The sequence below is a fragment of the Apteryx mantelli genome, chromosome 3 (assembly GCF_036417845.1).
Source record: "Apteryx mantelli isolate bAptMan1 chromosome 3, bAptMan1.hap1, whole genome shotgun sequence".
NCBI lineage: Eukaryota > Metazoa > Chordata > Aves > Apterygiformes > Apterygidae > Apteryx > Apteryx mantelli.
Window position 1 is genome coordinate 10,442,238 of NC_089980.1, and position 12,351 is coordinate 10,454,588.

Consider the following 12,351-nt stretch of genomic DNA (forward strand, 5'->3'; position numbering starts at 1 on the left):
GTGAGTAAAAGCAGGTAATCTAAGCATCGGATGAGTTACGAGATGTTTATCACCTTCTTGTTTCCAGAGAAGTTCTCTTGAGGTCCTGTCTTAGGCAAGAGAGCATTTTGGGAAGATTTATGGCAGCACTGAGTCAGTACAATATGCATGATAACTAAGTACTGTGTTTTGTTGATTGACTTGTTACTTAGTTTTGTAAACATTAGTTTGCAGACTCTCCAAAAAGTGCAGTCTGACTTTGATATGCTATTTTAGTTGTTGTTTCTGTTTGTGTATCCTGCAGGAGAATGACTCAGGAACATTGGATACAGTTGGTGCAGTTGTTGTTGACCAAGAAGGAAATGTTGCTGCTGCTGTCTCCAGTGGAGGTTTAGCATTAAAGCATCCTGGGAGAGTTGGTCAGGTGATTATTCATTTTCAGCAGGGAACAACTATTTAGTGTTGCAATGGATTGTCTGTATAAAACAGTCTGAATGGACATTAAGCTAGAGCTGTGATAGCAAACTGATGTTTTCCCTTCCTTCCCATTAAAATCTGAAGGCTTTATCATCATATCGGAATGCAAGTTTTGTTTTTAGTTCTCCTCCATCAGTGTTATAAAACGTGGACAGGTGAGAAGTTCTTCCACAGTTAATTACCTTTTGCCAGGGCTGTTAATATTTAATTTCTCAGGATTAAATACTTCTGTAATAATCTCTTAAGTATTTATGAAAATCTTATTTAAAAACACTCTAAAGAAGAGATTTTTAAGTAAGTTGTACTAATAATTTAATTTGTAAGTACTATTCTGTACAGGTAGAAGGCTGTGAAGTGAAAAAGATATTAAAAGAAAAATAAAATATAGGCCGCCTTCATCGTTATTAAACATAGGAATCTTGAGATGCGTCAGAAATGTCTTACATTACCCTTTTGCTATAGAGCTGCATTTTTTTTTCCATTTTTGCCACTGTCCTATAAGCAGCGCTCTCTCAGAATGTATTTAAGAATTCTTTTTGCAATAGCAGAATAAAAAGGACTTTATATAAATAGGGAATAGTTGCATTATTTTTGTTTTTTGGTATCTGGGTTTATTTTGGCTTCTGTTGAAGTACTGAGTCCTCATCTTCTGTAAAGTTAGGTTAGAATAACTTACCTCTATGATAATCACTCAGTTCTGAAGAGTACTATTGGAAGATATAACAAAATTAATAGGAATTGCTATTTGGACTGTTTTGATTTTTTTTTTAACTTATATTTGATGTATTTGATTTTTTTGGTGGGGGAGAGTAGGGGGAAGGAAAGAGAACAAACCAAGAACTTTGGATACTTAAATTTATGGAAGATACACTTCTTTCCTTAGGCGGCTCTTTATGGTTGTGGCTGCTGGGCTGAAAATACAGGAGCTCATAACCCTTACTCCACAGCTGTGAGTACTTCAGGTATTTGCTACTTTTATAAATATTTCAAAATGTTGTTATCCTTTACTGTAATTAGTTTACAAATCCCAAGTTGGGCATTTTTATGAATAGTGAATTAAAATATTCCCAGGCTATGTATATTACATGTTTATCTGTGTGTGTGTGAATATTATCTTGAAATCCATGAATTCGTCTCCATTGGTTGCTTACTTTGGTAATTGTACTTAAAAAGCGGAATTAACAGCCATGTGAACTTTTATCTCATTTATAACACCTTCTATTACACTGAAAGGATGTACTGTATCTATTATGTATTAAGGGATCTGTTGTCTTGTAAAGAATAGCTGTTACAGGTCTAATACTGTGTTAAACCCAGAATGTCTGTCCAACTGGAAGCCTTTTATAGAGGGCTAAGATAATTAGAGGGTCCTTAAGTTAAGAGGATCCCTTGGATACAAAACTGTTACAAATTGCATTTTTACCCTCCAAAATATTTTAAGTACTTATTCCTGCCTGTTATTTCTAGTACTGGCTTGTGTTTGTGTATGTATATGTACAGGCATACACATACAGGCTTTTCCTCTTAAAGTAACTGAGTGAAATAGTACGATACTATTTTATTGTAATTTTAAAAGGTACAGTTTAAGCTTTTCTTGTAGTAATCTGCTATGCTTTCCTGTCACAAATCTCATACCCTTTCATATTCTGGTTTCTGTTTTTAACGTTTTCTTGCAACTTCTAAACTTCATATGTTAGTTTTGATATACATTAAAATACAAGTTTTGGAATAATTGGGTCTATTTATCTCACAGAATCACACAGAAACACAGAATGGTTGAGGTTGGAAGGGACCTCTAGAGATCATCTAGTCCAATCCCCTTGCTCAGGCAGGGTCACCTAGAGCGCATTGCCCAGGACCATGTCCAGACAGCTTTTGAATATCTCCAAGGACGGAGACTCCACAACCTGTCCAGGCAACCTATTCCAGTGCTCTGTTACCCTTCCAGTAAAGAGGTTTTTCCTTATGTTCAGATGGATCTTCTTCTGTTTCGTTTTGTGCCCATTGCCTCTCGTTCTATCGCTGGGCATCACTGAAAAGAGCCTGGCCCCATCATCTTTACACCCTCCCTTCAGGTATTTATACACATTGATTAGATCCCCCGTGAGCCTACTATTCTCCAGTCTGAACAGGTCCAGCTCTCTCAGCCTTTCCTGATGTGAGAGATGCTCCAGTCCCTTCATCATCTTAGTAGCCCTTCGCTGGACTTGCTCTAGTAGCTCCGTTTCTCTCTCACCCTGCAGAGCCCAGAGCTGGACACAGCACTCCCGGGGTGCCCTCACCAGGGCTGAGTAGAGGAGGAGGATCACCTCCCTCGACCTGCTGGCAATGCTGCTCCTAATGCACCCCAGGACACCATTGGCCTTCTTGGCCACAAGGGCACATTGCTGCCTCATGGTCAACTTGGTGTACACCAGCACTCCCAGGTCCTTCTCCGCAGAGCTGCTTTCCAGCACGTCAGCCCCCAGCCTGGACTGGTGCCTGGGGTTATTCCTCCCCAGCTGCAGGACCCTGCACTTGCCTGTGTTGAACTTCATGAGGTTCCCCTCTGCCTGTCTCTCCAGCCTGTGGAGGTCCCTCTGAATGGCAGCACAGCCCTCTGGGGTATCAGCCAGTTTTGGCTCCCAGTTTTGTATCATTAGTGAACTTGCTGAGAGTACACTCTGTCTCTTCATCCATGACCTGGATGAAAAGTTGAACTTACAGCTGAAAGTCAAATAATGACATTATTTGATGGTTTTAATTTTACTTCTTATTGAACAGTTAACTGTATACATCTTGTGAGATTTGGAAAGATGTCAGACTCTGAGATTAATCAGTGATACAAATCTTGCTTTGATGCTCTGTTTTCTGTTTCCCTCCATAGTTCACCTTTATGTCATCTTGTCCTGTGCGTTTGTACAAGTGGAAAGGTGTACCCATGGTTCACTTTCTCCCTTTTTTCTTCCTCTTAATCCTCATCTTGCATACACTGAGGAGGAACATTAAGCATCTCTTCCTCTCCAAATGAAGAATATGTGTGCGAGAGACAGATGGAAAAGGAGATTAATGCTAGGAGCACCAGTTCCCTGAAGCGGAGTCTATCTGGTCTCTCTTTTTCTCCTGCTCTGTGCTGTTCTTGGACTTACTATGCCTAACTTGGTTGGGTTGCCTGGAACTATTTTGGGGATATAGCTTGCATTACCTATATCTCAACCCTGCAATATGAAGAGATGTTTCTTCCTCTCTTCCTATAGTGAATGTTGATAACTTTGACCATTCAACAGTACTCCAAATCATAAATTGACATAAGCATTGATGAAAAAAATGTTGAAAGTAGTTTTTCTGTTTGATACTGTTTTTAAGATTAGGAACAACAGTGGAATCAGATGCAGTCCTTTCAACAGGTTTTTACTTTGAAGCTCCATCGTAACTTTATCTTAAAGCTTTTGTGTTCTACAATATTCACCTAATATTTAACCCAAAATACATCTTTTCAATGTCCGTTCCTGACAAATCAAAAACATCCTAGCTTACATTCTCAAGTACTACACAGCAGTATAAGCTTTTACCCTAGCTCTTATCTCTTTTCCTTTAAAAACTATTTCTTCAGTCCTGTTACATTTAGTAGATCCCTTGACAAACTTATTTTTACAATTGGTATCTCCAATGCTCAGCATTCCAACCAATAGAACAATTCTGTGCGACAGCTGACTGATAAACATCCTATGATCAAAACATCTTCAGGTGTCCAGAATCCTCCAGTTTCAAAATGGAACAGAAGCTACCCTCATTTATGTTACTTTCACAATTCCTAAATACAAAGTTTCCAAGACACTTATTAGTCATTTCTTTTTAACTTTTAGTCTTCCTTTTGACAAAGCAGATGAAGAGCAGTCAGAACCAGTTGAAAATAACTGTGAGAGCAGGAAGCTGGAAGGAAGTAATGAAAATAGAAAACAAAAGGGAGATGAGAAAACCAAATAAAAAACCTTAATGTTCATGGCAAACATCATACCTTTTTCACAAACCAACCTCAGACAAATCTCTTCCTCATACTCCTAAAAAATGCATTTTCAAAGATGACCCTACGGAAAACTAAAACACACACGCACACACACCCTGACCCCACCCAAACAAAAAAGGCCAGAAGTAACCAAACAGTCTGTGAGTTATCTTTTTTGAGCACTACTTACACAAAATCCATTACACAAGAAAAAGATAGCAGAGCTAGCATATTTAGAAGTTAAGATTACATGTATTTTCTACAGGTCAACAATAATGCCAGTCTGATAAACGGAGACAAATAACCTGATAGGTCAGTTTGTGGCATCAGGTGCCACAGGCATTTTCATGCTGTGGTTTCAATATGAACACAAATTTTAACTGAGCAACGTTTTTCAAGACCCATGTTGACACTTTGGCAGTTTGATAGAGTACTTCTTTATAAGTCTGAACTCTGCCAATATCTTGTTCCTCAGCTTGCTGTGCTTTTCTTAAGTATGTTTTTCTCTTTCTGTGCATAGTTTGAAATTATAAATATATTTGCTAATAGCACACACATATTTACACCTAGAGAAACAGTTTCTTCCAATCGTTGAGACACAGGCTCATAGCTGATAGGTAGAAGCTCCATGCAATGGCAGTTCTGCAGCATCTATGCTGTACTCCTACCCTTTAGAGACCTGGATGCAGAAACACAAATGCATCTGAAAAAATGTCAGCAATATTCAACTGGACTTTCTTGCTTGGTATAAACACTGCCAAAAGGAGAGTGAAGGTGCTTAATCAGTGAGATGTGCAACTGGAAATATTCTCAAATGAGGACCAGTTATAAAAGGATCATAAATCACTCGCCTAAAGACTTGCTCTGGGATATATTTATACAGAAATTATGGTGTTTAATAAGTAGGCTATTCCTGGATGTAAGTACATTTGAGTGGTTTTAATTTTTTATTGCTCCAGTTACACCTGCAAGCGTAAGAATTTATAGCACCCCTTTGTCTGACAATTGTCAAGAACGTGAAACGAACTATGAGAGCAACTGAGAGTCTCAGGTGCAGGCTGTGCAACTTTCATATTATACAGATGAAAATCTTAACTACATTACTGGTAGACAGCTTTATATTACCCGTTAAGTTAGAACAGATAAGCAAACTCCACATTCAAGGAAAATTCAGTCTATAAGGTCAGACTACAGGTCCATCAGACTCCCCTGAACACTGGATGTCATTTTACATCATCTCTATGTAAATATGTTGTTTACCCTTCTGCACCTCAAACCTAGCAGTCAAAATGGCAGGAGTGCACAATCAATTGGGAGGGAGTTGTTGCCAGTTCACTCTATTTCCGCTCCCTTCCATCTCCACACATTTCTTACCAGCTTCCGCAATTTCCTACCCCTATGGGCTTAATTCAGCTAGAACGAGCCCAGAGTACTAAGAACAGATTTAGGGTAGATGGAAATGGCACTCACTCCCACTCTCCTTTTCCTATCCTGTTCCTAATCTTAGAAACAGTATCAAACAGAAAAACTACTTTTAACATTTTTTTCATCAATGCTTATGTCAATTTATGATTTGGAATGCTATTGAATGGTCAAAGTTATCAACATTCACTATAGGAAGAGAGGAAAAAACATTTCTTCATATTGCAGGGTTGAGATATAGGTAATGCAAGCTATATCCCCAAAATATTGCAGAAGTAAAGAGCCCTGTTATAGAAATAATGGGAGAAGGAATGTAGCAGGGTGTGCAGCTAAAACTTGACAGACTGAAGAGCATCAGAAATCTCCTATTCTGCTTTTCAAGTCATGTACCTTTTTATTTTCCTCTATTTTTAAGTCTGTCTTGTGCTGTTGAAAATTTGTGTGGATATTCACCAGAAGTTCCTTGGTAATAATAGCAAGTGTCTTTTTTAGTATTTGTGCAAAGGAAAGTCTTGCTGAATGCAAAACCACTGGAAGATCTTTCTACTCAAGGAGCACCATATTGATTTTAGTTTAATGAATGCTTATCCATATAAGCAAATATATTTAAGTATTACAGTATAGGGGCTCTAATAATTAGTAAGCATAAGCCTGATATTGGAGATTGCTTGTTGAAGAGTTGAGGACACCTTTATTCAATTTTCTCAAACTGTTCTTTACAAAGTCAGCAGGATTTGAAGTCTATACAAGTACAGACAAGCATCCTGATGCACTTAAAGATGTCTGCATTTAATGATGGCCTCAAATAGAAATCTCCTTTCTGTTTGCTGATACCAATTTTGTATAGTGGTAAATACTTTAATGTTATACTATTTATAACTATCATATATATATATTTATATTTCTTTCATTCAGATCTTCTAGCTTGCATGACATTACATTAATACCAATCCTAGTTAATTGAAATAGACTGCTGGCAGTCTATGAAGCATGGCCATCTGTTTATTTGGTTATTTGAAATTCAGACTAGCGGTGTTTAATTAAACTCTTGTTTCTGGCTTTCCTTTAAAGTGTGTGTGTGTGAGGGGGAGAGAGAGATAGAAATGTTTACAGGAAGTGAGAACTCTTCTGTAATCAATACCATTCTTTTTTCCATTTTCAGAAGCTCATAATGTTTTATTTTATAATGTAATTTATGTTTAGTGCAGTTTTAAAATATATTGATGCCTGACTTGTTTAAAATATGAGCATCCAACAGTGTGAACCATGCAGTTAATTAAGGGGTAGAAGGATGGAAAAACTAAATTATAAGAAAGGTTGAAAAAATGAAATTTATAGTTTGGCTGGACCACAACAGGATTGGGGATGGGGGCATAAACATCTGCAAATATTCAAAAGGTGAAGTTGCCAAGGCTGAGGAAAAAAATAACATGCTAACATATATCATTGTTGGATAAAAAAAAAAAAAAAAAAAAGATACTGCCTAAACTCCAGAAGATGCCTTGATCTAGGAAGCTCTAAGGTTGTCAGTGCTTCTTAAGAGAAGATGTGTTGTCATTTGATGTACCTAACATTAGACTAGACTATGTTTGTAGTAATGATCCTGACTGATAGGAATGTCCAACTCTCCCTCAATAGTTCATTCAACTCAGTTCTTCTAATCTGTTTTTGAACGGTGTAAAAGGCAGTACTAGAAATGAAATTTTACAACAATATGGGTTAAGCCAAATTGTTTGCTTTGTATTGTGGTGCTGATGTATTTGGAAGACTATTGGCATCCTGCATGTGACTGTGTGCATTAAGTTGTATGGGGAACATTCATTTACTAAGCTAATTATATGTTTTTTGATCATGTAGAAACATGCATCTTTTCACCGTTCAGGTTCATAGTTTTGTTAAATAATGAAAAAAACAAAATCTTGTTTAGAAAGAATTTTTCCTCACCAAACTTCTACATTATATGTCAGAGCAAAACATTGTTATGCAGGGAAGCTAGTTTTCTTTTGAGGGGTATGGGGAGAGGGAGGAAGAAAGAAGGGAAGAACATAATGGGTTGTTGGGATACCAAAGATGAGACTAGATAAATCACTTAGAACTGAAAGTAAATACCCTGAATATAATCTCTATTTCAAGTATGAACACTGAAAGCTAAAATTTGAATTTATGGAGAATATGTTCTGCCATACACCCTTCTGTCTAGAAGCAGATCACAAAGGTGGAGAAGTCTGTATCTGTGATCTTTTCCCATTCTGTGGGTGAAACCAGAGGATCTTCATCTAGTTGTGGATTGACAAATACATAATTACAGGGAAAAAGATTTTTCACTTTGAGACTGAGTAACTGTACTTCAGTCACTGAAGAATCATTCTGGCAACAGCTTATTGATTTATTTTTGTTGGATACTTAAATTGGACTCAGATGCCTGACCTAAAGAAGAAAGGTTCTTACTTGGTTCTGAATGTTGTAATCAATAAATATTCCCATGATGTTTTGTTATTTAGGAAAGAAACCTACCAGCTCTGACAGCTGACTTGTTTCTGTGTGTCATTTCTAGCTCTGAGCATCTGAAATGAAGCTACTGTACGTTTCTTATTGTGCTGTTGGGCTGAATAGTGTGGTGGGTTTTATTTTATTTATTTTTAAGTCTGTGGTATGTCATTTTCTGTTTTTGAGAGAGTACTTGAATGTGGCTGTTGAACAGTCAGCTAGGTCAGTGGGGTGTCTAAATTGGTAAGAGAAAAATGTTTCCTCGATCAGCCCTGAGCAGCTGGGATGACTCCTGCTAAGTTTTTTCCTCAAAAATGATGTTCTTGACAGAGCTCTGCTGACATGTCAAGCCGTGCCCTTGCCACAGGTAAACTGCACGTAAACCTGCTTCATCCATTCTCTTCCCCATATCTCATCCTGGCCTGATTTTTATTTATTTATTTGTTTGTTTGTCAACACAAGCATGGATTGTACAAAGTATTTTCTTTTTTTTTTGTATTAAAAATACATACTCTCATATAATGTATAAATAAAAACATGTACCTTCAGTGATATCTACATATATGGGTAGATATATATATCATTTTTCTTTACAGACATAAAGACTTTCATATAAAAACATTTAAAATGTGTGCATAAAACAATTGAAATTTGGATACAACAAAAATTTTTAGAGATTTCTATGGCTTTGCTCAGCATATCAGAGTATAACCTTTTATTCTTTTCATTTCATGTCTTTTTGTATTTAAGTGTAAATTATTCTAATGTTTTTCTCAAACTCCCTTGTATGCAAAAAACGAAAATTAGGCTTTGATTGCTATGTGTGTTTAGTGGTGTATGTATAGACTTTTATTATTTAGTGTGGTATGACTTCACAGAATAACTGATTCATCAAATCGCCCTTGGAATTTTTTTAAAGAATTGTTGAATGAAGAGAAGAGTGTAACTATATTTCTCTGAAAGCTTTATCAAAAATATGCTGTAAATTATTAAATATCAATATATACTAAACCCAATGATTGTAACTTTATTCTTTGGGAAATTAAAGGTTTCACATTTGTGATGATTTAGACTTGCAACTTATTTTAGTGATAGCTAAGGAAAAAATTCAAGCATTGAGAGTTTGTTTTATCAAGCCTTATATACAATCCTGAAAAAAAGATGTTACTTGACATCAGTTTCCTCTTAGCAATTTTAAAGGGCTAGATTTTGTAAATTTTTAAGCTCGTACTTATGAAATTGCTTTCATGTTTGAGTTTTGGAGGCTATGATAATGAAAAGATGGAACAGGTTGGGGAAAACCTCAGATGTGGGGTAAAGTGAGTTAGAAAATAGTAATTCAAAGTATATAGGATACAAATTCTGCATGTTGAAATCTGTGCAGAATTGGTAGGAATGTAAAAATGGACACAACTGGGTCAAGACAGAGCTCCACTGAGGCTGGTGTCCTGTCTCAAGTAGTGGGCAGTTGCAGGTGTCCAGGGAAGAGCAGAGGAATAGGACAAGCATCTCCACTGCCTTATAAAAGCTTCTAGCAATTTGGGACTGAGGGACCTTGAGCTGGAGATATCTTTGTTTTTAATGGCTCAGGACAACTTTCTCACAAATCATCTCATTTCTATTTCTATTTAGAAGCCCAGTTACTTAATCCTTGAGAGAAATATCTTTTTTACTATGTGATGACTTAGCTTTGTATCACCTTTATTGAAGCTTTCTTTGGTAAAAAGAAGTGTTAGTTTAAGTGTGGCTTACAGAATTCCTATAATGCTGTAATTCAGTAATAATTATAATAGTTAATAATTCAGTAGTTTCATACTTGAGTTTTTATTAATTTTGTCCTAAAATCCTTCTATTGAAGATTTAATTTGAGGCATATCTTTCAATGCCTTCCTCATAAAAAAGAGTTGCCACAGAAATACTTCCTTAAATCCTTCTGAATTCATTTAGCTTTTTTTCAATGGTCATGTTTTATTTGAAGATTAGCTTTTACATCTTGATCATCTGTTGGCCCTGTTGATGCAGGCAGGCTTCCTCCTTTTGACATGTTCAAAAACGATTTGGTGTTAGTTCTTATGCATTTAGCAAGCTCTTTCTCAAAACTTTTTGGTATTTCTATTGTGATTTTTATATTGAATGTGCCAAAAGCGGTGTTTCTAATCTTGTTCTGTTTGGGCATGACTTCAACTTTTTGAAAGATATTTTCTTGCCTCTAACAGTTTCTTGGCATTGTCATTTAGCCACAGTGTCTTTGGCTTTATTTATTTATTTATTTATTGGCTTTTCAAAAAAATAATTCATGATTTATAATATGCAGGATATCGTAAAACTCAAATTTTATGTATACATATAAAACAGTTTAATGGGGGAGGGACAACTGAAATCAAAAGATGAGGACTTTCTAAAGACAGGATGGGGGAGATAGTGGAACTTAGGAATGACTTTGAATGTAAAGACTTCAAGACTTATTCTGTAACTATCTTAGTCTAAAATTCAGTTTCTGTGTAAACAAGTAAAATCTTTCCTATTTTTGTGTTAGTTTTCTTGGAGACATTTTAAAGTGTGAACTTTGAATTATATCAAAATGCAATGATCTTCTGAAAAAAATATGGCTGAGGAACTTTATTGGCAACTTAAGGATAAACATTACAGGAATGCTCTAACTCTCACAAAGCCAGTATTAAAAAATAAAGAAATTCAGAGGTGGTAATATGGATTTATTTTAAATCTAACATATTGCAGTTATAGGCATAGCTAAGATACCTAGGCAACCTTAACTGTGACATTTAACAAAAAATGCAAGAACCGTAGCATGCAAGAGTGATGGAGATTGAGTGAAAGCTTGTTAGATGAGATGGGCATTACCACTGGTCTTTATTTGGCATTAAATATAAGTAACAGCTAAGCAGGTTTTTGGATCAAAACAGTAGAAATCAAAACTTTTGTCATTAAAAACACATGCACGTGCCAACGCACAAACACACGTGTGCACATGCACACAAAAACAATCATGCCTCCCCTTTAAGTGTGCCCCCCTTCATCCCCCCAACCAGAAAAAAAAACAAACCAATCCCACACAAGCCCAGTTAGAATGTTTTAGTAAATCATTTTTGTTGGGTTGTGAATGTAAACACAGGAGGATGGGTATTGTTTGGCAAGAGAGTATTTGAACAAAACCTAACTGCAGGAGAAACAATAGTCAGTTTTTTGGCTGTACTTTGAGAAACCGTTTCCTATTTTTTCCTGAACATAATAAGAATCAAAGACACTGTGTATATTCTTTTCATTCAAGGTAATTTCAAGTGTGTCACTGAATCTTCTGCCCAGCTGGAACAACCATGATGACCGGCAATATTGGTCTACCAACTGTGCCAAGTAATACTATTGGAGTAAGAGGCAGGCTCTGTTTTTGCTAGGAGATAAGTAGAAAAGTACAAATTCTTTTTGGATTCACAGAACTTACAAGATGAATGGAAAATTTACAGTAGCAGCTGCTGCAGGAGGCTTTGAGAATGTGACTGTAAGTGGAAACTTGCAATTTTGACTTACGTAAAGGACTTAAATGACCTATGAGTGACTAAGATAACAGCAGACCTTCTTGGAGTAAAATGGGGGTATGATTTGTGAGGGAAACTTGTGAGGGAATTTTTCTGGAGTGCTGTCTATAGAGCTGGCACTGCCTGCATTTCATGCTCAAGAAATTAATTCTGAACTTAGTTAAGGTTCTCTCAATGCCCACAGTGTCCAGGACTTTTACAAGTCTTATCTCTTCACACACTGCTGAGCTTGAGCTAGTAAGCTCTCTGAACTTCAGCTTGAAAATTTTTGATATAGCTGAAGAGTGCAAAATATGGTCATTGTTAGCTTTTACCTGTTTGGGAAAGAAAATAGCCTCTCGGATAGCCTACTAATCAATATTTGCTTAAGTTGTGGTAGTATCAGAGTTTCTGAATAATTTTAACAATAATTAACTGTTTTGCATATAAACCATGAAGTATTTCAGT

General features: G+C 36.4%; 1 protein-coding gene across 2 annotated transcripts in view; it reads left to right on the forward strand.

The window, feature by feature from the left end:
* Positions 1–12,351, forward strand: part of TASP1 (taspase 1) — a 101,116-nt gene that overhangs the window by 42,548 nt on the left and 46,217 nt on the right. For both annotated transcript variants that reach the window (XM_067292701.1, XM_013960125.2), the window contains exons 9-10: positions 284–403; positions 1,340–1,418. In XM_067292701.1, the coding sequence (XP_067148802.1) occupies positions 284–403; positions 1,340–1,418 (199 nt within the window). The remainder of the gene's footprint in view (positions 1–283; positions 404–1,339; positions 1,419–12,351) is intronic.